General features: G+C 47.1%; 8 protein-coding genes across 8 annotated transcripts; 4 read left to right on the plus strand and 4 right to left on the minus strand.

Moving 5' to 3' along the window:
- Positions 1-92: 92 nt before the first annotated feature.
- RhiXN_10875 (glycoside hydrolase family 43 protein) lies at positions 93-1,996 on the minus strand (the record flags this gene model as incomplete). Its single annotated transcript, XM_043330690.1, has 11 exons — positions 93-99; positions 148-341; positions 395-510; positions 560-766; positions 820-904; positions 975-1,042; positions 1,102-1,249; positions 1,307-1,516; positions 1,584-1,712; positions 1,766-1,855; positions 1,907-1,996. The coding sequence occupies 11 exons, from the start codon at positions 1,994-1,996 to the stop codon at positions 93-95; spliced, it is 1,344 nt and encodes a 447-aa protein (XP_043186035.1).
- Positions 1,997-2,586: 590 nt separating this feature from the next.
- Positions 2,587-3,984, minus strand: RhiXN_10876 (glycoside hydrolase family 43 protein; the record flags this gene model as incomplete). The annotated part of the gene is made up of 5 exons (XM_043330691.1): positions 2,587-2,782; positions 2,839-3,170; positions 3,220-3,663; positions 3,718-3,807; positions 3,862-3,984. The coding sequence occupies 5 exons, from the start codon at positions 3,982-3,984 to the stop codon at positions 2,587-2,589; spliced, it is 1,185 nt and encodes a 394-aa protein (XP_043186036.1).
- A 790-nt stretch (positions 3,985-4,774) lies between these two features.
- RhiXN_10877 (phytanoyl-CoA dioxygenase) lies at positions 4,775-5,946 on the plus strand (the record flags this gene model as incomplete). Its single annotated transcript, XM_043330692.1, has 6 exons — positions 4,775-5,062; positions 5,113-5,176; positions 5,233-5,330; positions 5,392-5,718; positions 5,770-5,817; positions 5,869-5,946. The coding sequence occupies 6 exons, from the start codon at positions 4,775-4,777 to the stop codon at positions 5,944-5,946; spliced, it is 903 nt and encodes a 300-aa protein (XP_043186037.1).
- Positions 5,947-7,275: 1,329 nt separating this feature from the next.
- On the plus strand, positions 7,276-8,457 carry RhiXN_10878 (4-nitrophenyl phosphatase; the record flags this gene model as incomplete). The annotated part of the gene is made up of 8 exons (XM_043330693.1): positions 7,276-7,423; positions 7,483-7,574; positions 7,634-7,780; positions 7,837-7,905; positions 7,951-7,978; positions 8,029-8,140; positions 8,191-8,298; positions 8,346-8,457. The coding sequence occupies 8 exons, from the start codon at positions 7,276-7,278 to the stop codon at positions 8,455-8,457; spliced, it is 816 nt and encodes a 271-aa protein (XP_043186038.1).
- Positions 8,458-8,873: 416 nt separating this feature from the next.
- RhiXN_10879 (chitin synthase) lies at positions 8,874-15,085 on the minus strand (the record flags this gene model as incomplete). Its single annotated transcript, XM_043330694.1, has 11 exons — positions 8,874-9,302; positions 9,353-9,676; positions 9,734-10,118; positions 10,168-10,341; positions 10,394-10,548; positions 10,598-11,620; positions 11,672-12,544; positions 12,597-14,585; positions 14,639-14,877; positions 14,927-14,986; positions 15,079-15,085. 11 exons carry the CDS (start codon positions 15,083-15,085, stop codon positions 8,874-8,876), a joined length of 5,658 nt encoding a protein of 1,885 aa, XP_043186039.1.
- A 1,212-nt stretch (positions 15,086-16,297) lies between these two features.
- Positions 16,298-16,830, plus strand: RhiXN_10880 (uncharacterized protein; the record flags this gene model as incomplete). Its single annotated transcript, XM_043330695.1, has 2 exons — positions 16,298-16,582; positions 16,705-16,830. 2 exons carry the CDS (start codon positions 16,298-16,300, stop codon positions 16,828-16,830), a joined length of 411 nt encoding a protein of 136 aa, XP_043186040.1.
- Positions 16,831-17,722: 892 nt separating this feature from the next.
- On the minus strand, positions 17,723-21,532 carry RhiXN_10881 (CHAT domain protein; the record flags this gene model as incomplete). Its single annotated transcript, XM_043330696.1, has 6 exons — positions 17,723-18,511; positions 18,563-21,003; positions 21,074-21,164; positions 21,223-21,288; positions 21,343-21,382; positions 21,453-21,532. 6 exons carry the CDS (start codon positions 21,530-21,532, stop codon positions 17,723-17,725), a joined length of 3,507 nt encoding a protein of 1,168 aa, XP_043186041.1.
- A 1,363-nt stretch (positions 21,533-22,895) lies between these two features.
- Positions 22,896-24,574, plus strand: RhiXN_10882 (uncharacterized protein; the record flags this gene model as incomplete). The annotated part of the gene is made up of 6 exons (XM_043330697.1): positions 22,896-23,025; positions 23,075-23,269; positions 23,324-23,487; positions 23,539-24,011; positions 24,061-24,413; positions 24,465-24,574. The coding sequence occupies 6 exons, from the start codon at positions 22,896-22,898 to the stop codon at positions 24,572-24,574; spliced, it is 1,425 nt and encodes a 474-aa protein (XP_043186042.1).
- Between the last annotated feature and the right edge of the window lie 52 nt (positions 24,575-24,626).

The raw sequence follows: 24,626 nt of genomic DNA on the forward strand, positions 1-24,626 counted from the left end.
AAATCTGACACACATGCTATTGTTGATCATTAAAGATACCAACTTTTTTATTGTATTTACCACGTTCCCAGTGAGCTTTACGATACAGGTACCTAAAAGCTCATTCAGTACCTGTCACCAACCTGCAAACAGGTATCATCGACTCACCATGAGCCTATCAACATCAGCAGCATAGCCTCCATTATACCCAGCAATAGATACGTATTTGAGCTTCCGCTATTAAGGTTAACATGTACAACACTTGAACCCGGTGTCTGTCCATCTGTCGTAGGGAGGAATGCGACTGTCTGAGCGACGCCGTTGACCGTAATGGTGCCATATCGCTGTGCTGTGTCCCCGTTCTACATATGCGGTTCATTAGGACCAGAAGTCTGCTCGAAGATATTAACCTTACCAGATGCTTGATGCGAAGAGTCGTACGAGTTGCTGCATTGCTAGCGACGTTGTTGAACGTTAGCACTCCATTTCCGCTTCCACCGATGTATCCGACCGCACTAGTACCAGAGCATCCTGAAGACACATTTAACGAGCATCTCATCATATACGATGACTGACTGACCGGAACATGATGCTTTGACGGCCGAACCGCTCAGGGAAGCACTCTCGGCTTCGTACCAATTCTCGCCCGGGCCTGGACCCATGGCTCCGGTATTGACATCGACGACCCAATTGACATAATTGGTTGGCATACTGGCGGTCGTACCCGAAATTGTTAGCGGGAGCCAGACGTAAGTGCTACGCATGAGATTATTGCTGAACCAACGATCTGAAATCACGCCTTTAGATATTGTCGTAGAAGCAATTTGATAAACAACTTACCGCCCATATAGATGAAGTTATTGCCGATCGGAAGGACAAAAGTCGTCTGACTGTCCCACGTACGCGATCCGGCGGGAGCGAAAGTCTAGAATCCAAATATATAGATCGAGTTATTAATGCGCGGATAATTGCCCACTCTAGCTTAGTACACCAACCTTCCACGAAGACCATGGACCCGAAAGTGATGTGCTGGTGGAATACATATTGTCATTCGTATTCCATCCTAGGAACCATCAATAGGCATGCTAGATCTTAGAGAAGTCTGACCACGTTGTAACTTACCAGTGAGTTGAGACGCAAACATGAAGTAGACGCCTGCAGATGACTTGATAACGGCGGGCGATTCATACTTCTCGGCCCAGGTATAGACGTTTGAAACAACCGAGAGATAGTCCGCGGACAATTTGTCAATACGGAGACCGTTCGCTCGCTGAATGAGTAGCAGCCATTATTATATGAAACGCGAGATGATTAAATCGTGACTTACATCCTCCGTCAGCAGATATGCGGTTCCATCAGTATCTTTGTAGAGCCCCATGTCACGACTCTCGTAGCCTAAAGGCCGGAAGCTTCCTCGATATGTATAACTGCCACAAACTGAAGAACCAGTTGCAACGCCAACTTTGGCTTCACCATAGTTTGAACTATCGATGTGCATGTACAAGACATACTGCTTTGTCGTGGGGTTATAGATAACCTAACCGAACGTATACCCGAGTAGTCTGTGAGTCAATTGAAGGAGACCCTTCAAATGAAACTTTTACCTTAGGCCGTTCGACAACTCGGCTAGGGCCGAGATCTCCCGAGCTCTGCAGTGTTAAAAGTGCCCCAACGTATTTCCACTCGACAAGATTAGTGGAAGAGTAACAGTTAATGCTTTGGAAAGCCGAGCCCTATTAATTGTCGGTTTCCTATCAACAACAGAGAGGCCCGAGATAGAGCGTACATTTAGTTTGTTTTCGCCCACCCAGTAATAGGTGTTCCCTTCCTTGATCATACCTCCGCCATGAGCTTGAATATGCTGATTGGTTCCAGACTATTGGATATGGATTAGTACTGTTTGAATTGATTAACCCTCTATACATACGGCGGTCCATGTTGCGGCTGGTACAATCTGTAAAGTGGCGGCTGCCAGTTGAGACAATGTCAATAGTACGGCGGATGATAGCCAAAACATGATGAACGGGGACCGTGATCAACAGTTGCCTTACGCTGAAAGAGTACTTTATATATTCATAGAGCCAGAATATTATTCCCCATCCCAACCGGAGGCCGGAGGAGTAATTCTCGGCAATATGTGCACAGAGGGAGTCTAATTCCGTAAAACTGCGTTCGGTCTGTTCCGAGCATATAATAGATGTAACGAAGGGTGGGTCACAAGTATGTTTTAGTCTGGGGAGCATGATAGCTAACCATCGGCAGGACGAAGAGAAGCAATGTACCTCATGATCAACATGTCACGGTGTAACCCATTTGGCGATGCGCCAGGAGATTCTTGGGATAAACACTGTTTTTAGCCCTCCGAGAAGCTTCCCAGCGACGTGGACATCCTTTCTGGGAACCTAGGATTATCACTCACGCCTGAGTAGTTCTGACGACTGGGTGCACGACCTGCCAAATCCTCGGCGGTTAACTCGCCAACGAACAGCAGAAGAGCCCATTTTGATATGTATGATAATTACCAACTACGGAAATGTCGGAATTTTCTGGCAGCAATAACGCAAGAGAAACTATAGATAAAGGTGGGAATAGATAGAAAACAATTGGTTATTTATTGCTCTTGCCGGAGCCCTTCTTGCTACCGAATGTGCGTTTTCCTTCGAAGCCGGGCCGAGCCTTACCTGTTTTCGGTTTGATTCCTTTTCGAGCGTCATTTCTCCGCTCGTTACGCTGAGCAATGTTATCCGAGCGCCTTTTCTGTTTCGCTGCCATATTTGCGGCAAGCACTTCCTTTCTCTTGTCCCTGTGGTAAAAATACGAGGGTCAGACTAATTTCAACGAATTGATAGAAGGGCGAACCATTCAAGCTTGCTTTTTGATTTTTCTTTCTCCTTTCGTTTGGCGGCTTTCTTGAGTCGGGCAGGATCATCATGCACCTTTCCACCCTCGGCACGGATTTCGGCCTTTTCCCAACGGGATCGTTCTTCAATGGCCTCTCGCTTTTCTGTAGGTAAAGAAGCAAGTTTCTCATTTCGAGAGTTGAGTTGGCTAAGGGCAGCACGAGGATCCGCGACTGTAGCATATTTTTTCGCTTTGGCTGGACCTCCCGATGAGGCGATCGCTGAAAATGTAACGTTGGTGGCTCCGCTTGTAGATCCGCCGGTTACTGGATCTGGAACTATGAGCTGTGCCTAAACAAACCATGAGATCGTATTCGTTAGCCGCCCATTGAATACTCACTTTAGTCTGATGGCCCTTGTCCCTCTCCTGTGTGTTGGATTTCTTTTGTTTCCCCGCCTCTTCATTGCGTTTTCGCTCGCGCGTAGCCTGCCTCCTCTTCTCTCGAAGCAAACCACGCTTCCGTCTCTGCTCTTCTAATAGTTCATCACGACTCCCAGGCTCTCCTGTGGGAGCACCCCGTTCTTTCTTCAAGCTGTCGATACGAGCATGTAATTTGGCACGAACTGTCGAAATACTTTCGTACGATGGCATTGCTTGTGGAGCTGTGGAAGAATCTCGAGGAGCATCGGAGAGGTCTGCCATCTCGACATCTGGGTCGTCTGAATCTTCGTCCTCGGTGGCTTTATGCTTTCCCTTCTGCTTCGCATTGCTCGAAGCCGAGTCCTGAAGACCAGCGGCTTCCCTCTGTATCTCTAAGATGGATTTGTTATTGGCGGGATCGAGCTGTGTAGTCAAGGCTATAAACGGCCGACAATCAACTTGTCACTTGGTACTGACCTTGTCTCGTCGTGCCTTTTTGGTCGCTTCTTTGAACGCCTGCTTAGGTGCGACTTGCTTTTTCTTGTTCTTTTGGTACTTGGTCCCAATCTACGATGTACTGTATGAAAATTAAAGATCGAGTAGTGAAACTATGGTCCCTACGTTATCATCCTCTTGCTCCTGTGGAAGATAATATTTGGCGGGAATTAATTGCAAGAGGGTCTCGAATGCTTTGTTATGTCTTTCAAGGCTCGCGCGCAATTCATGGCTGGGCGTAATAGGCATGGTGATTGTCCGACAAACAAGAACTTTTGAGTGGCAGTGTCAAAGAGTGAGCCGAAACCCTGAATTAATTTGCCAATTGCCACGTGATTGTATGTCTTTCTCGTTCCAGGACACACGGTCTGACCGAAAGTTGATTCAGTCGGCGGAATGTGCCGATACTCAAGGCCTAGACAGTAAAAGAAAGAATATACTACGTCCATAGTTATATAATGTCCTTATAAGTGCCTTGATGCGCCACTGTGCGCGACAATCACCGGAGATTTAACAAACACTACAAACCCGTCTTTGGACAGCCTCCACTCGTTTTACGTCTGCTATGAGCCGAATGACCCGAGATGCGGATCTCTTACTCCCCACGGGGTCTATTCAGGGCAATGCGTGACCTTCATTACATATCCGAAGGTGTTGGTCTGGTCTGGATTGATGAGTTCAATCGACAAGCTCCACCCTACCTCGTAGCAAGGCCGGTCCGACATCCGATTATTTAGTATTGGCGCTAGACACTGAAGGTATATAAATGCTGCCTACCACCGAGTTGTTGAAATAAGTTCATTAATTTACTCAATTTTCTGACTGTTACAATGGCACCTGTTGCACTCGATACTACCCCAATCCCAGAGCTCTTCCGTGTGCCCTCAGCACCTATCAGTCCGAGCCTACTGCACAGAAACGCCAGAATTATGCGCCTCCAAATCGCAAACTTGAAGACATAAAGCTTCGCTCTAACCTAGGTAGGTGCCATTGTAGCACAAGCTGACCTGAATCCATTCACACCATCGACCTTAGGCCGATGGACTCAGCCAATCTGGGCTGGCTCCAGCCCGTATATGCAAACTCGACTTCCATGGAAGAAATGCGTGAGCGATTCGTGGAACAAGGTTACCTTTGGGTCAAAGGACTCGTCCCACGCGAAGATATCTTGGACTTTAGGCGCAAGTACTTTGAATTCATGGCTCCTACTGGAGTTCTCAAGGAAGGAACCGACCCCATTGATGGCATATACTGCGGAGCAGATCCGGAACAATACCTACCTCCCGGGAATGGACGTGAAGGTCACAACACAGAAAAGGCAGAACAGGTGTGGCAGCTGCAGCAATTAGCCCGCATTTAGCTCACCGTTTTCTACAGTTCATCCAACGCAATATCGAAGCCCACCATTCCCAATGGCTAGAAGCTATTACAACACACCCAAGTTAGTGTGATCAAGCTCTGCTAGGCCCACTCACTTACTAGGCACTCAATGATTAGCGATATTTAAGTTTGTCCAAGAATTTACCCAGTGGCCCGCAGTTAAGCTTCTCAAACGGCAGATGCTTAGGGCAAATGTCCCTGGTGCCGAGACAACAGTCAGTTAAAATTTGTGAATGTATGCTAAACATTCATGCCAATCAACATGGATTTTGATAGGCAGTTCATTACGATCATATATTTCTTCGCTACGGCCCGCCGACTTTCTTGACTGCTTGGCTTCCTTTCGGTGACATCCCGGTCGAGGGTGGTGGGCTAACCTACCTCGAGAATGCTGTACCCATCGCTCAAGCTATTGAAAATGATTTCACAAAGCGCGCTGAAAAATTCACCCTGGAAGAACGACTGAGCGCATTCAACGCCAACATGTCACGAGGTGGCGCGTTGAGTCACGATTCACAAGAGTTCAGCCGTGCGTATGGTAACCAGAAATGGCTTATTGCCGACTATGAGGTGGGAGATGTTGTATTCCATCATCCCTTCAGTGTGAGTATAACAGCGAACACGATTATGCCCTATCCACTTACCCTCTGGTAGATTCATGCCTCTTGTATCAATGAGTCACCTACAAGTACTATTCGATTGGTGAGTGTATGTCGTAACTCCAGCGAACCGTGACTCACGATCTGGCTCTAGGCCACCGACTTGCGCTTTGTTAACCCAGAGGCTCCGTATGACACTCGATGGACAAACTACTGGTACCCTAATGAGTAAGATTATTATGATACTTTATCCTAGAGAATTGTTTATTGAAATTGCCTTCGCAGTGGGCTTTGAGTGGTTACTTTAACGAGTGCTTTGTTTTGTTTTGGTGTAAAAATAGAATTCCAAGCGTAGCGTTACGCATATGAATCGAATGCTTGGATGAATAGTAGAATAGGGCGCGTACGGTATCTGTGCGAGCCAGTCCTTTTAAAAGACAAGCTTATAGTGCGGGCACAAATATCTTACTTCAGAAGTATTTCTCTAGCGGGCCTACCTGTGTTCACTGCGGGGACTACCGCTGGTTGTACTGATGTCTTTGCTAAAGCTGCGTCCGAAGAATCAGCTTGAGCAAGCGCGCCGTCCGCTCTCTTATTTTGAGCTTATCTAATCATGATATTAAGCTCGCACGATAAAAGGCTTGAGGTTGAGAGGATCCGGAGTCACCTTTGTTGCGCATGCTGTGAGACGCATGAATGAATTTGTTTGACTCAAGGTAAATTTAATCGTAAATTTAACTTACGATTAATAGTGTGATATTAAAGCAGCCTAAAGTTAGCTTAACATCATACTTGCAACTCACCGCCACCTGCAGATACATTTGCCAAGGAGCTCAGCTAGCTGCACTGTACAAGGTTATAATACTGAAAATCAGTGCGTGTGTTTAAGTGAGAATTGAGCTGAAATCAAGATCAATACATACTGATTTTAGGTATCAATTCTTCCATAGTCTGATTCATGCTGAGGGAGGCATACTAACATTGTAATTTTCAGGCCATATCCTACTGAAAAAAGGATCTTTTACTGATGTACTGATTTTCAGGATCTTATCACACCACAGTGCTGCTCGTGTACAGTAAAATCGGACCCAGACATAATGCGCGGCAATAGTCTTGCCAGGCTGTTAAGTGTTGCCTTAAGATTGTTACTACTCTGACCTACCATTTCCTACTCCTGTTGTGCATTATGACTGTGCAGAAGACGTGCCAAGTACGTTGATCAAGATGCGATTCAGGTGCTCAGCCGTCTCGCCGATCAGAAACATAGAACATTTAGAAGTCTTGCTGTAGCATTTCTGTGCCCTACAATACCCCTATGGTGTTTTAAAAATTAAAAAGTCCGCTGGTTGAAGGCAGGATCCACTAGCTCATTACTAGTACGAATAATACATAAATGCTCTTAAGCGCCGGTCTGTTGAAATCGGCGGTGGCTACAGTATAACCGTGTGATTTCTTCTCACGCCTACGGGCTTCAACGAAACCGACTTGAGCTGTTTCTGCTTTGAACAACACGGCTGTTCATAATTACTAGACTATTAACTATTAAATCTAAAGAATAGATATGGCGGCTAAACCAACAACCCCTTCACAATTACAGGCTGTTGTTGATTCTTATGATACCTTTATGTTTGATTGTGATGGAGTGCTATGGCATGGTGATCATCTAATCCCTGGGATAATTGAAGTACTTGCTTATCTGAGACAGCAAAGTGAGCACTGGTTCTTGTTAATGAGGTTAAGGGTATTTTTACTAGTATTTGGGCACCAGAGAAGAGTATCATATTTGTGACAAACAACGCAACCAAATCGAGGCGAAGCTATAAGGGAAAGTTTGATAAACTAGGCGTTCAGGCAGAAGTAGTACGTTTGTGTTATCTCCCAATATATTGTCGCGCATACATATCTGATCACACTCTCAGGACGAGATTTTTGGTTCTGCATATGCTGCTGCCGTGTATTTATCTTCTGTCATCAAGCTCCCGAAAGACAAGAAAGTTTACGTTATCGGAATGAAAGGCCTCGAGGAGGAGCTGGAGGAAGAGGGCATCTCGTATATTGGCGGCACTGTGAGCCCCCACTTCACCTTTTAAGCCGTTCCATGCATCGTTAAACGGCAATCTAGGACCCTGCAGACAACACGCTGAATTCATTCAACCTTCCTTTTGAGCCCGATCCAGCCGTCGCTGCTGTGGTATGCGGGTTGGACACATCAATAACTATACTAAACTTTCAAAAGCGTTCCAATACCTCACACGCAACGAAGGGTGCTTATTCATTGCCACTAATGAAGATAGCACTTATCCCACCAATGGAGGTTTACTTCCTGGAGCAGGATCCATCAGTGCACCACTTCGCTATTCGCTCAAGAGAGATCCTGTCTCTACAGGAAAGCCCCATGCAACAATGTTAGACTGTGTGAAAGCCAAGTAGGTAGCTATTAGCTTCAACTGGAAAGTCAAATCTAATGCCGCGTTAGACACAACTACGATCCGAAAAAGACTCTTATGATTGGCGACCGCCTGGATACGGATATTCAATTCGGGAAGAACGGGGGTCTCGATACTCTACTCGTTTTATCGGGTAAGTATGGACAATGAGAGAAGTAGGTAATATTCACGAAATTCGGGTCAGGCGTAACACACTTATCCGATATATCCGGGCTAACGCATCGCCGGTTATCCCGGATTATGTCGTCAGCTCTCTGGGAGACTTTGCTGTCTTGGCTAAAGGACATTCAATTTAACCTCACGCTAAACCGAATAGACGGAGACTATAGAACCAGTTATATTAATCACGAAAGTCTATGAAAAAACCAGATGGTCCATATGAGATACTAGAGCTTAAGAGCGTCCTATAAGCAAGGAACAAAGAACGACGTGAGAAAGACAATTACACATATGCAAGTGCGTGAGGAGAGGAAAACAAGCGATTGTTCGGATGACTAGACTGTGTGGAAGTGTATGATGAGGGAGCAAAGAAAACGACTGAAAACCGCCCTGTTTAGGGATGCGCGAGAGACAAAACAAAAAGGAAGGTTCAATTATTCGACCGGGAATCCACGGATAAGATGTTCATTATGTCCGCCCAGAGATCAATCCTGGGACATCCTTGCAGCCACTTCACGCTCGATTACAGAATTGATAAAGTCCTTCCGTGATGTTAATTGACACCAAAGCCATTCTCGAGCTGCGTTCGGACCGAGCGTTTGGTAACTTGGCTCATGTCTGCGCTAGAAAGTATGTCTTGGATGGCCTTCTCTATTTCAGCGTCGCTTGGGCCATCTCCGGAGAACATGTGCGTGGGCATGTCGAGATAGTTCGTTCCAGGGCGAGACATGGTCGTTTGTGCATATGGACGTCCACCCACAGGAGTGCCACGTCCGCCTGAACCGGAGTTGCCATGATGCGCCGGCATGTACATACCACCTTGCGACGGCGCCGGAGAGTAGGCACGGGACATGGGCTGATCGAATAGAGTTTCACGTCCGTACATGGATTGGGTCTGAGCATCCCAGGGAATTTCCTTCTTTGAAGGAGGTACCCAAGAACCGATCGAATGGTTTGATTCCTTGTCCCAGAGTTCGTTTTCCTAAAACGCGAGTCAGATAAAGGAAACAAATATGCAATGAACCCACGTACATAATCTGTCCAGGTCTTGAGCGGAATCGATCGTGGATCGAATTTACCCTCGTCATGGACAATCATCTTTTTGTTACCTTCACCGACGACCAAACGTGTAGAACCCCAAGAGAAGTCATCCATCTTCCAGAACGAGTAGAGCGGCAGCAGGAAAGAGAAAGCGGGGATAGCGAGGATATAGAAGATCATCCAGCCAATCATATCCCACTTGCGCCGGAAGATGAAGACCAACGCTTGTAGACCGTAAATTGCTGCAAGCATAATGAGAGCGAGCTGAGGAACAGGCTTGTCTTCGCCGACGACCAAGTAGACGAGATACACAATCTATTCGAAAGCAGGCTAATCAGTACTTAATTTCCTTGCTCGAAGAAGAATACTCACATAAGCAACGGTGACCGGCTGAGTAACCGTCGAGATCAAGTCCATAAACACGATGAACCGCATGGAAAAACAACAGAAACCACAAAGCCGATCCAAAAACACAAGCTCAGCCAAATTATGGATGGTCGAATTAATCCAGCGACGACGTTGGGAAAGCAAAACAGACCACTCGTCAGGTACGACTGTGTAGGCATGTGCATCGCGGACAAATTGAGTCTTGTAGTTTGAGAAGTGTTTGAGTAGGAGCGTGGTCAAGTAACGATCTTCACCAAGATGGAGCAAGTTCTTCATGTGCAGGGTGTCGACGCGATTCTCCGAATAGTCGTCAATGACCTGTTGAGCAATAAACAACGGCTTGTGAGTATCAGGAGAGCGCAGGCGATACCTGGTGGAGCAAATTAGCAAGTCTATGGCGCACAGGCATGACAACCTACATTGTGAAACAGCCGGGCAAGCAAGTAACCGAGCCAAACAAACTCTCGAATGCTTTGGCCAAGTGGTGGGAGATAAAGTATTCGTAAACTTGCATCATTGTGATAATGGACTGCTTTGCATTGGTGATCGATGTCTCTCCGCAAACACCCAGGACCTTCTTGTCGTGAATCATACTATTAGGCAGAGTAAGTTAAATGCTGTATCAAAAAGTTGATCGACACTCACGCAGAAACCAGTCGGTTAAGTGACAGGGGCTCGACAGTTGTATCAGCGTCAACCATGAGAACATATTCATAAAACGTTGGATTAACACCAATGACGTTCTTGATTTGATGGTAAAGCTCGAGTTCCAGTGGGTTCATTGGCGAGTTGAAGTGAACCTAGAACATTATTTAACCCAGGTTTTAATTTCCAAGAGAGTAGACATACCTTGTTCAAGAAATGCATCAACACCATCTGCGAATCACGTTTTCCACGATTACCAGGCCTGCTACGCTCGGTAGGTTTGCCGACTTTGGCGACGACGATATAAGGCACAACGTGTCCTTCACACTCGTAGAGACCAGACCAGACTTTGCCCATGTTGTGCTGCTTGGCACCTTCTCCCAGACTCAAGAACGACAACGGCTCCGGATCGACGTTAGGGTCCGCACCGAGCAGGTCAAGAGCAATGCGTGGTGTTGGACGGTCGTTACCGGAACCAACAATCATACCGTCGCAAATGACGAACAGCAACTTGCGCTTATCATCGTAACGAAGCTTGGCCAATGAGTCAATTGTGCGACGGAGCGATTCTTCACCCTCAGTATAACAAGGCACTTGGCAGATGACGAAGCGGTCGTGATCTTCAGGTGCACGAGGGGCACCGAAATGCAATGCAGCAATAAACTTGAACCCGATAATGGCAACCATGACAATCGAGAGCGCCAGTAAGATGTTAGTGGCAAACAGGCATTGAGGAGAGTTACGATGGTCGACCTTGCCGATAAGGAACAAGTTACGAAGACAGGTTCGCTGACGAGCCAGCACATCTGGGTCCAGTCCGAGTTGATTGATCAATTTAGACATATCCGAACCAGAGTTCTGCATGAACATAGTGAGAATTTCTTGTGACATGAAGTCGCGGGTGATACCGGCAGGAGCCTGTTCGCCTTCCGGTACACGAATACCAGGTGCAAAATTGGTCACTTCGTAGACCATATCATCGATGATACCAACCGCCCTCTTGTTCTGGGCCATGTTCGAGATTTCCTTGGGTTGGTAGCCCACAAAGCCCTTGCGATACATGTATCGCATCCGAACCATGCTCTCATAGTACCAATCAGCGCGAGGATCGTTTGTAAAGGCCCGGAAGTCATGATATTGGGCGTTGACGTTCGTGGTCTGGTTCTTAGAGTCGAGAATAACCCAGGGGCTGACCGTTCCCGTTATGCCGTTGCACAAGGCGCTAACCTAGAATAATCGGTAAGAACCTGTTACTGGCAATAGAATAGATTGACTTACTTGAACCGGGAACAAATCGGTCGCGTCAGCCCCACCATAGTTCAGTATAGATTTAGCTGGAACAACCCTAATCTGAACTGTGTGCGCAGTCGCCAAGTTCGATAAATCGAAAACCTCGCCTCGGATCGAAGTGTAGACATTATTTGGATCGTTGGTGCTCGAGTGGCTCTGCAGCTCGGTCTGACTAAACACGTGTTCGGTGGGGCAAATCAAGAGACCAAGGACCGCAATGATGAAAATACCGCAAGCGCAAAAGAACCAGATGATTATGTTGATTGCAAACTTTTCGCGCCAAGCTTGACGAACGTCGATGCGCTTGATTCGGCCAACGTAGGTCAACATGAAGTTGGGAACCCAGAAAGTGAGCATCCAGCAAAGAGCAACCCATCTTCGGCGTGCTGCAGTCGTCTTGACTTCTTCGGCCGTTTCACCGCTCATAACCTCTCCAGGCAGTGCTTCCTTATCGGGGACAGGTTGCCGGTCCGCGGCGGTAAAGAGTTGACGGCTAGGCGCATAGGATTCGCTTCCAACGGACATAGACATAGCGTCATCCCCACCACGTCCATCGCTACCGCCCATAGATTTATCATCGTCGTACATGAAGCCAGCTTGAGGTGCCATGAGGGGGGTAGATTGGGCGTTGCTGACAAGCGGGATGTGTTGGCTCGATTGATCGTACGCGTTGCCACCTCCATAATACGGGGAATGAGGCTCCATACCAGGGGATGGGTACGGCGCGTAGGGGTCAGCAACCCGAGGCTCGAAGCCAGCTTCAGCCTCCATTTCTCGTAGTTTGTTGCGCTTTTGCTCCTCCAAGTCTTGTGCTCGAAGCGGATTCTCGAGCTTGTGGAATGCTGCATGGCTCAAAAACACCTTCGAAATTTGTTAATTATCAAAGATATAATCTCTGTTTGGTGAGGCTTACTTTTTCCTGTCCCATCACAATATCACCATCTGAAAGACCCAACATCACCCGTACTCTTCCGATCCTAGCCGCTTCATCCATTCCTCCTTCACCTTCGCTTACGTCGGCCTTGACGACTGTCTCCTTGTACCTATCCAAGAATTCTTCGGCTGTCATGCTCGCTTCCCAAACTACCCCACTCTTGCGCGCAATTTCAGGTAAACCCATGCTTCGTACTTGGGCTTTGACCCCTCGTCCCTCAAGTTGGTTTGGAAGTTGACCATCGTTAGGATTAATACAGAAAACGAACCACTGTTGGGTATCGTCGAGCGTTTCGAAAAGAGTTTCCAATGCACTTCGGAACTCGCCGGCGATGCATTTGATTCCCGAGGGGGAACTATCTTCGACGGCGGCAGCAGCACCTTCTTCGCCATTTTCTCCTTCCTCGCCGAGTGTTGGCATACGGTTGCGTCGGGAGACGGTACCCTTGCGCCTGGTAGAAGGAGCACGCATAGGCTTCTGAGGCTGTTGAGCAGCGACGATGGTATCTTCGTTACGAGGATGCGCTTGGGTAGCGATCGCGCGCCCATTGAAAAGACCCTTAATGAACGGGTTTCGGCTCCCGTCGGTAGAGGGTTCACCACCGCCTAAGACTTCACTACTGCTGCCTCGCAAAAGACTGACAAAGTCGGGATTCAATGCATCCGAGTTGCGCTCGAGGAAGTTATCAGAAGAGTAGGTCACGGGGCCGTTGAAGTGGTTGACGGTAAAGGTGGGAAGCCCGCTTCGGTCTGCGGCTCCGACCTTGAAGCTCGAGTGATTGCCCCATCGTTTACCGAAAGCTTCGACCATGGTCTGGTTCGTTTTGCGAGGCATACGTCGGGCTTGATCGTCCATGATGTGGATAAGACCACCAGGCTTGTTGCTCATGACTCGGACACACTCGCTGTTGTCAAAGTAGGGGATTGAAGGAGCCCAGCGGGCGGCGAGGCCCTCGGCAGTGTATTCTTCGGTGTGAGCCTCGAAAATAGAGTGTTGGATCCATCGGTGCAAGCGTTCATTGGCAAAGTTGACGCAGAATTGATCGAGAGAGTTAGAACGCGAAGCCGAGGGAGGAAGGTTTTGGATTCCCGGCAGATCAAAGAGTGCAATAAACGTGCTAAAGTCCTCCTTGCATAGGCGCTGATTGATGGTTTCGTTGATCCAAGCAAAGAGCAAGGAATAAAGAGTCTTGGCAAGATCATCACGATTGTCCGCCGCGCCGTCTTCATCCAAAAATACTGTGCAGAGTTCCTTCTTCACTAACTTGGTACGATACGAAAGGACCGACTCGAGAGCACTTGGTTGCAAGCCCAAAAACTCGGCGGTAAGTTCGAGAACATCTGTGTTGCGCACCACGGCAGCGTCTTCATTCCGAGCACGATCGCGGGTAAATTCGAGATTTCCAAGGTGAAGAATGGCAGCCACGAGCTGGCATGACTGGGCAATGTGTCGCTTGGACATGCCAACATGCTTCATCGCCATTTTGAACTGTTCAAATCGAGCCCAGTCCTCGTTGCCACCGGCGCTCATACCGGGCTTGGGCTGCATACCTGCCATGGGCCGCTGGCCAGCGCCAAGATAGCGGAAGGTAGTTTTATCGGTGAGCGCCAAGTGTTGTCGTTCTTCGGGGCTGGCACCGGCTGTAAGGTAGTAAAAAATGTGGAAATTACGTTCGCCATTCGGGGCACCAGCGACCCGGTTCCGTTCAAGGTAGTAGTCAAGTGTCTTGATACCGCAGATCCTCCCGCGGTCATTGAATTGGAGCTCCGTGTACTTTCCGAATCGGGAAGCGTTTGGGTTAAAAAGCGTGCGTGCGTTACCAAACGACTCGAGCACAAACTCGGCCGCCGGAATTTGCTGAGACAACTTGGAGCCTTTTTTTCCGGGATTGGGCACACTCAGCTCGAGGATCGACTTGATTGCCAACCGCCTATTTTCAGACTTTCCACTTGCTGTCTCGCCGCTGGGCTGTGTAAGCGCAAATAAAAGAAATGGGCAAATATAGATACTTACAAAAATACTATGCTCTGATCTTGGGTAGTGCGACGCATGTGGTAGTAGGCATTGTTTGAGAGTTGGAAAATGTGCGGCTCGCGCGGTGGCCCATCTCGTTCGGCATCGCGGTACTCAGAGGCATACTGCATGAGCACAGAGTCCGCCGACGCGTTGACATACTTGTGAGGGTTGAGGGCTACGATGGCATGGGATCCCACAGCGGTGTAGATCGTGTCTGAAAGAAAGCGTTCTCGCAAACACGACACTATAATATCGTCAGAAATTGATGGGTAAAGCGCAGACAAGTCGTCTACGCTCTCCAGCTTTTGCTGGTGCGTCAGGCCCCCGCTCATCCCAGAGAAGATTGAAGCAAACTATAAGGTGGTTAGGTAGAGTATAAAAGTCTAGGTGGGTCGTCGTTGGCCTTGCGCTCCTCCGGCCACTGGCGTAGCGACAGAAGACAAACCTCCCATCCCCGTTTCACGGCCCCCTAAGGCCCTAGGACCCTGACTGCTGTGGCATTTTAGTTGCCTCCACCTGCCGCCGCTCCATGCCTGTCGCTTCTTGCTGATGTCATCCTTCCGCCTTATTCTTCAATCGGTGTGGAACGATCCTGAAAATACCTTACATTTTGAAAGACATCCATTATGCCTCTGTATGTTACAACCCGTTCCCAGGCTGAAAAGGTGCACGGATACTGTGCTTACTGGTCTGGAATCATCCACGATGATCCTTCGTATCGATATGCATATCTGAATAAGCAGCACCCCAAAAGAACACAGGGTTAAGCTCCCACTTGTCCAATAATAATATCATTTAGCTCATCATAAATAAGTGCCAAGTGCTATATAACCTTAGCATTGTCTAACGGGCAATGAAAAACATGTTATTGGTGTCTACCCTACGGTTATCCGTCTCGCATCGACAGATTGGTCCGTTTTTCTTTTTTGAAGATCTCTTATGTGAATCTAATCGGCTCCGAATGAAACCTCCACTCCGGACGTTGTGACAGACAATCAAATTACTATTAATCCACGCAACCGACGGGAACCGCCCTACTAAAAAGCTCTGGAGTGCTCTGAAGCCGAATTGCTGACCCGATATACATCTATAATCAGCCAAGTACTGTATCTGTAGGATACTCTCAATTATGGCTCTGCCTTTGTACGACTCACATTGAATCTTCTGACAAAGAAAACACTTGGTTAAATGAGTCTCCTGACATACTCAGATTCGGAATAATGTAGCGCGCCATATTCTCATATATACAAGATAGGAGATTAAGCTCAGCCTGTGCTATTACACCAGGCTTATTATAGGATTTTAACTTGAGTACCAATCGTTACACTAAGGACTGCGCGTATCAGGCTCTCTGAAAACTATGGTCACGTGAGCAGAGACCAGCGTGTATGCATCATCAATTCTCCATTTTCAAGTTCTACCCTCGATTTGTCTTGAGTTGAAGAATAACTACCTCTCCCCAGGCGCAGCGTGTGATTTCTGGTGCTTATTTGATTAAGCTCTGTTTCTTTCACCCGTATCCTTGCGTTCTAGGCCATTTGACTTCCGCCGCGGTACTTGGGCCAACTTGGGCCGGCTCCGCGTATAAAATACATACAGTCTTACAATTCAGGTACCATCTGCCACCCTCCACCACTGTCCGCCACTTCTTGTCTTTTACAAACATGGCATCTCGACCCACAATCATCACAGGCTACAAGCTCAAGGACAATCTCGCTGAACACTATAAACACCCACAACCACCCCTCCGGCGTCTAGTCCAATCTCTTCAGCATGTACTTCATATCCCAATTATGCTCGTCGAGGTGGAAGACGAGGACGACGACGAAGATAACTCGCTCTACGTGTGTTGCTATGTTAACGATGCTATATTCGACGTTGGAGGAGAAGGGTTGGATGTTCCGCCGGCGTTTGAGCGGGTAAAAGATGTGCTGAAGACGGAGGGGAAAGTAAGAAAGAGGATGTTCTGTATGAGGGGAGAAATGTATGCTGTGGAGGCTACTTGGAGTTGAACACGGGAGGTTGCGCAACGTATTGCCTGCCGAGATATACTTATTTCATATTCTTATAGTTTACGTATTACTACGATTGTCAATCTACCAGATCTAGAGTGTTCCCTGAGTATTCCCGATTCTCTGGTTATCACATTGACGAGTCAGGTAACTGGCGAGAGGACCATCCTTCCATTTACTCTTAATAAATAATTTATTTAACGACCAGTTTTATCTCCTTGCCTTCGCCCTGATACGATTGTATATGCAATCCAAAGTGTGATATATACCAGAGCATCGGATACATTCATTTGGACTGATTGTTTACAGATTTCTTTGCTCTTTTGAAGTTCCGGAAATCGAAACTAGACCACAACATAGGCTTAGAGACCGCGAATTGAACAGAAAAGATATTGTACCTGAGGTTGTGCGATCAATAGTTGAAGTCCAAGCAGACGTTTCGCACACTATTCGATTGCCAGAGTCACATACATCACAATCTCAGTTCAAATTATTGGACACTATGCCTTGATTTTTTCGTCATGTAAGTAACAGATAAAAAAAAAAACTCAGGGTAAAAAGCATCAAGACTACTAGATTAACCCAGAAAGTTTCTTCCCTTAAGCTTTCAAGGGCTATCTCCAGTTATGAGCACTCCAGACTCCGTAAACGAAGAGTCTTACTTAGTAATACACCATCCCGAGATGTTCCATTCATTTTTCATCAGGATCGATAGTTGAGATACTACCAGTGTAGTGCGGACTGGAAGACACTCAAGAACCTTTTATGCGCGAATGAGCTCCATAACTCACCCTTATCTTTGGCCCCTGGGTTCCTCGTAAACCTAGTTTATAGCCATGATTGTTCGCTGATATAGTGTATTTATGACTCAAAGATCTATCTTTTGTTATATATCTTCAGATATGTATCCCATTCATAAGAGCTATAGTCATGAATTGAAATGTGGATGGATGTTTTACACTGAGCACATGTGTTAAGCATACATCCACTACAAGTCGTAATCTATATTGCCTTTTATATTCCACGTAAGCATTAGTTCAGACGAAGAAAACAATATTAACATCAAACTCCTGCACTTCACGAGCCTATGTGAATATAGGGCACCCAGCGTTCAAATTCATTCTCCCCGATCTTCTCGCGCAGTGCAGCAACAGCGTGATGCAGCGCAGTTCCAGCCTCGCCGTTTCCAATTTTTCCTCCCTTCATTAGCTGGTCATATACTTTATCAGCCACGAGCGGTGCATCGTCATCTTTCACCGACCACATTGTCGCAATCACACTAGGGTACCCAGCCGTTAGCATGCCTGATGCAAGATGTACGGCTTCATCAGGTAGTTGCTCGTCTCCCATCGCGGTCTGGCAAGCTGATAGGAACGCTAAACCTTTATTTTTAAACGACCGTCGATTGATAGAGGATAGGTCAAGAGTACCATCATATAGGAAAAAGCCACTTTTAGTCGGATCAGCAAGATTTTGATGAGCGTGGCATGCAAGGTGAATCCAATCATGTTGCTCCATCGCATCAAGGACAGCAGTCGTAGTTGCCCCCTCGTCCACGAGCTGTGTGTATTTGACTTTATTTTTTGTATGGCTATGTAAGTGTTTTAACTCCTTAGCGGTGCCAGGCAATGCACTACAGCCTGATGTAAACTCCTGGCTGATCGCGAGTACTCGAGAGTCGGAGCACAGTGTGCTAGGAGTGGAAGTGAGAAGTGCTTTAAGTGTAGGAGTATACGAAGACACAGCGTAGTCGAAGAACCGGGATCGTGGTTGGTTATAGTCTCCAGCCGCGTGCAAGGGCAGGAATGAGACTATGCCGGTGGGACACCAGGTTATGTGCGGTAGCCTGTTTGTTGAGTTATCGTTCTATATAAAAACTATCAACGCTACTTCACGATAGTCGAATGATATACCCACCAAGTATCCTAGAAATTCAAGCACTGGCTTGACTATGCCATTCCAAAGGGCCGCCAATGTATCCTGAATATTTCCTTCATACATATGTTCCTCTACTGGCTTAACTTTGAATCCTCGCTCTCTGAGCCCCCTATGCCATAATGACGATTTTATTGAGGAGCGTGCGTGGATGACCTCCTCCTCAGTAAAGCTAGAGAGTGGAATATGGTTGATATTTGTTTGTCCAGGAATGATGATAAGTGCATCACATTGTTTGCGGTAGCAATTAATCACCACGATAGGCCCGTTTCGAGCAGCACGGAAAAGGCCATCCGCCTTTATTGGCCGAAGGAAATCATCAAATCCGGGGATCTTGCGTACCTGAACCATTAGCCTGTTGTATTCTTCAGCCAGGCGACGATGTTGCTGGCTGGCTTGTTCCAGGGCAAGTGAGTTGGCGGGTGCTTTCGGAAAAACTCGTGGCCGGGAACTGGCGAAGTACAGCTGATTTGTGACTTCTTGCAGACGATCCGCTAATGTTTGATTAGAAGAACGAAGCTCATCAAGCGGTGATCGGAGCATCAGACTTTGATTCCACACCACACATCGCGCATGCTCTAGCCACTCGAGTGCCAACTCATAGTTCGAAGCGGCAATTGCAGCAGAGGCCGCCTTTGCAGGCAACGTTTTGATCCCCTCCAGGTCTCTATAACGTCGATCAGTAGTGGCCCCGAGCCAGATGTACTGTGGCAGTATGTCGATCGCAGTTTGGTATGCCTCAATCACGTTAAGCGAGCTATAGATACAAGCGTCGTGTGCCCATTCGAGTGCGATGCCAAACCTGCCACGCGGTGATCCAGCCTGTGATTGGGAAGCCTTCCGATATGAACACAGCGCATCTTGCAAGCGCAAAGAGTTATCCGTAACTCGGTACTCCGATACACAGAGCACCGCTAAAAGATGATGTACAACAGGAAATTTTGGATGGTCTTCGGGAGCGAGGGCAAGTGCATGGGACGTATGCTCAATTGCCTTTTCGAGATCGACTACACGGCCAACACTCCGGCATCGAATGTTGTAGGCTATGCCTAGATTTAGGTGTCGGTCCAGAAGGTGTGGGTCGTCTTCCGGGGTCATTATAACTGCACGAGATAGGTACTCGATCGATTTTTCGATGTCGCTTAGCTCCTTCAGAAGCTTGAATCGCTCTCCATAAGATGCTCCCAGTGAGGCAAGTCGTCCTGATAACTCCGAATGGCCGTCAGGAGTCAGTTCGACTGCACGAGCTTTATACTCGATTGCGTTGTCGAGGTCTTCTTGGCTTCCCTGGTGGCTGAATCGATCGTGGTAAGATACCCCAAGGACCCCAAGCCGGTATGGCAGCTGTGGATCATTGTCCGGAGTCAATGCAATTGCACGAGACTTGAGCTTTATGGCTTTATCAATGTCACCTGATTCGGTCAGACGCTCGAATCGATCACTGTAAGACACGCCTAGGTTAGCGAGTCGTTCCGGCAAGCGCGGGTGTCCATCTGGAGTTAGCGCGACCGCACGAACTTCGGATTCGATTGCTTTGTCCAGATCACCAAGTTCACCTAGACGATTGAAACGTGCACCGTAAACTACGCCCAAGTTGATGAATAGGCCAGGTAAGTCTGGGAAATCATTAGGAGCCAGTGAAACTGCATGGTTCATATGTTCGATTGCCTTGTCGTTATCGACAAGCTCTCCCTTGCGCTTAAATCGAATGCCATAGCACATTCCTAGATTAGCGAGTCGCTCAGGCAAGGCTAGATGATTACTAGGGGTTAATGCGACCGAACGTGTTGCATACTCCATTGCATTTGCAAGGTCGTCTGGGTTAGCATATAGTTCATAACGGTTACGGTAGAATACTCCCAAGTTAGTGAGCCCGTCCAAAAAGAGTGGGTGATTATCAGAAGTCAATCTCACTGCACGCGTCTGGTATTCAATTGATTTGTTGATGTCAACCGACTCTCCGAGACGCGTGTACCGTTTCTTGTAAGATTCCGCTAGCGTTGTCAATCGTGCCGGTAGCCAAGGATCACCATCAGGAGTCAATGCAACCATATAGCGCGTGTGCTCAATCAGTTTTTCGATATCGTTGGTTTCACCTAGACGTGTCAATCGTTTGTTAAGAGAAACAAGTAGGTTGTTGAGTTGTTGTAGCAAGTTTGGATCGTCGGCGGGGGTTAATGCAATCGAACGGGACAAATACTCCACGGTCTTATCATTATCCACTTGCTCCCCTAGCTTCTGGAATCGATCGCTATGGTATGCTGCTAATTTACCGAGTACATCTGGAAAGCTTGGGTCGTAGTCGGAGGTGAAGGTGATTGCTCTGGACATGTATGTGATTGCGTTATCTATGTCAATGAGCTGCAATCGTTGGTAGTACTGGCTGTGGCAAATTTCTCCTAGCTTATAGTGCTCTCGAGGATCTGCATGACCAAGACTTAGAGATATTCCAATCCACGATGGGTTTCTCCCAAGAAGTAGCGTTGAACTCACCCAGGCTGTTATATTTTTGTATTAATGATTTGTATTGCTGGCTGTTTGACGTGATGGATTCTCCAGTTTCCTTAGCATGTAAAGCAGTGTCCTGTGAAATGGAATCTAGCTTTACCAAGCTGGCTCTTATCGACCAAATCGATACTTACGATTTTGGATATTTTCGCTACACATTGGGAGTTCTGTTCGCTAAAAATGACCTGCTCCATGACGGGCTAACCGTCTTTAGCATCTTTGAGCTGATACTAATTTTCGGGCTTCTCACCAACTAGTTCACTTGTTGAGCAGAAGGCTTGATAGGTCGTAAAACTAAGAAGAAAAGAACGAGTGATACATGGTGGATTAAAGCTCACATTGAAAAGGGTATTAAATATCTTACCGAGCTGCGCTCCTCCGTAGATGGTCGTGGGGGTGATCCAGTTTAGGCACTGCGTTGTAATTAATGCCGCGCTGCCACATTGATGACTAAGCTTTGATAATGGCTTACTTGTTCAGTTGTGGTAACCCAAAATAATAGACCGAACAAATTACCAGCGGTATACCCATATGATTAGGGGAAACTCAAGCTGACTACTTTATACACTATTAATCGAATAGGAGAAAGGAAAAAACAGGCTCCGGGTCAAGTGTAAACCATCCGAGAGTCGAATGCAAATCAAGTGAGACAGATGTGTCGAGATGATTGGACCCATGAAGAACTGTGGATCGAATATGATGACCAGATATCAGCCGACCCAGGGCTATGAAGTGCTTTGGGTCTGAGTGTTAGTGCGAGGCATTTAGATCGAGTTTAGAATTCATCAGTTTTCTGATTTTCAACAGTCAGACGCCTCACCGGCGCACGCCACACCCACTAGGAGCAATAATTGCTTGGGAGCTCTCACGTGTGATTAATTGTGGCTTTAAGTCAAAATGTAGATCGATCTAGACTCAATGTTACTTCCTCCCCGCTTGACGTGTGGGCATCCAGCGGACCTGAAGGGTACGCCATTGTTGTTTATGCAATGAGGTGGATTCTCACAGTGCTCTCGCCATTCCGAGGGCTTTATTGAGTACTAGGCGTCCGTCCATCTCCATGTGTGATGAGGATATCTGATGACAAGATATATGCACCCATGCGTTACCATTAGACGAGCTTTACGACCCGCTGCAACTCCAGGCTGGGGTAATTAGTGGTGTGTTCTCCCGGTCCGCGGATGGGGTAATTGTATTGTCGCCATCCTATCACTCATGCCTGTGTACCGTCACTACCTCATTACTCTATGTTACGAAATGAATTCTCGATCACAAGAAAGATCTTTGCTTATCGCATGGTCCCAGAACACATCAAATCTTGCTTCTTATCCTCTCCACGAAAAATAATAGATTATATATCTATTATTAATCCGTTGGAATATACATCGATACCCCTATCATAAACGTTACATACAATTCACACCTGACGCTAGCATCGGCTCCAACTTTGTACACTAATCTGTAATTCGTTGTTGAACTTTGAGAGCTCGTGTCGAACACCAGTGTTTGTATGTGGGGAAAGCTGAGCACTCGTGTAATACCTCGTAGCATTTTTGATCAGTATGAGAATCAATTCGGTGGGTTCTTTCTGTCTCGGATGCACTCGAGGATGGCAGACAATATGTTACCATCTCCACGCTCGCATGGTGGCGGCTATCGAGTAATACAGTGAAGATCTTCAGCCTTATGCTACGAACTCCGATCGTCAAGCGCAAGGCGTGTCCTGGTGCAGACGCCTGTATCCCTGAGATCAAAAACACCTATATATACTCGCCTGGTCATCAGTCCAAACAAGGATTCCTTCGCGATGCTTCGCTCCGACTTGAGATGGGTCACTCTCACCCACGCCCACGAAATTCCCTACAACAGTCGACCATTGGTGTTAAGCTTCTACTTGGGTTCTATCATCTCGATCCTTCTCCTAATTATTTTTAATAGTAAGCACTATCATACGGTGCGATAGAGATTCCTACTCACCTGCCATAGTGGCCCTGGTTGGCTATGACACTAAACTGGTTCTGAAGCAAAACCCTAACAATACACAACACAATTACTGGTGGACATGGGACTATCTTCCAGCCATCCTAAGGATGAGATCTGATGCGGAGGGTTGTGAGGTAGGCAAATTGAGCCAGGACGTCACGTTCAAAACGAATTCGAGCCTACCTCTATTCCAGTATCGTATGTTTTTTACTCTGATTGTTTCGTATAGCAGCCTGACGCATATACGTAAAGAGTTCAAAAGTAGCTACATATTCGAGCGTCCGGGAAACCCCGATGGTGCTAGTACTGTTACCAAATTTGCCGATGGGCCGTATCAAGCCAATCCACTGAGCAGCTGCTTTGTCACCGAGATGGGCCTATATCATGAGCCTTTGTGGCAGAACTTTAAGGCCATAGTTGGTACCTTTCATGCTCATGTGAATTTTCTTGATAAACCAATTACATAGGCGACAGTCACTTGCGAACCAACCAATCAACTCCCTCATTTTTTCAAGTTCACAACGCTATATTCTACAAGCGGACTTCCATACATGCGCCCCGACTCGACTCTTGAATATTTCATTGTTGATGTACACCCAGAACAAACAGCCCTCAGTTTCGAACGATGGTTGGACCAGAGCGCTGACTTTACAGTCGATAATACGTCCAGGCTGAACGTACTTGGCGTGTTAGATGCGTTGGCTGGCGATTTGACACAAATAGGTCTACTTAAGTTTGATATGTTAAACGACACAGAAAAGATGGCTGTCCCAGAGAGAGTATTTTTCGGCTGGGACCTTGCACGAAGGTCTGGAGAATGCAGAATCGATGATGGCAGCAGACTCGAATTTTTAAGTTTTAGCCCATGGCACATAGAATTTTCGGATATGGCGAACCGAACAATGATCAACTTTATGATTGCTGTCCGTGACGCCATCCAGTGAGTATTTCGATATTGTATGTAATTATCCTTGCTTACTTTGAGCTAGCCTCGACTTGGGTCACATTACCCCAGATAACATCTACCTCAACAAAACAGCCTTCAATGCATATATACATCCCAACCCACACTATTTGTCTGTGGTTGAGCAATATCGGACACGATTTATGGGGCTGGATCCTGATGCCCTGCCGATATGTACCTGGACCCGAGGCTGCCTGCCTCATCCAAACATAACCTGGGCTGAGGTGCTCCGAGAAGACGTAGGAAAGCTGCCTTACAACAACATTATATTGCCGATAGTCGAGGACTCAGCCACGATATCCGTAATCGATATGTCTTATTTGTGCCCCGTACATATGCGCAAACCATGGGGTAGTTTACTTGTTTCGGTTTTCAGCGGTACGTTTCGAGCCTATTGCATAAATCGATACCCACTAACAACAAGAACAGCAACATTTTCTATGTATGGAACAATATACACAATCTTTTCGTTTATTGCACCTAGACTGGATGATCTAGTAGTAAGCAAGGGCGGAAACGGAGGCTTCCTCGGCCCATAATTCACTGTGGGCCTGGTAGCCGCGGATCATTCGTGCCCAAATCTGCGGATAC

This window comes from Rhizoctonia solani, chromosome 14 (genome assembly GCF_016906535.1).
Source record: "Rhizoctonia solani chromosome 14, complete sequence".
Classification (NCBI taxonomy): domain Eukaryota; kingdom Fungi; phylum Basidiomycota; class Agaricomycetes; order Cantharellales; family Ceratobasidiaceae; genus Rhizoctonia; species Rhizoctonia solani.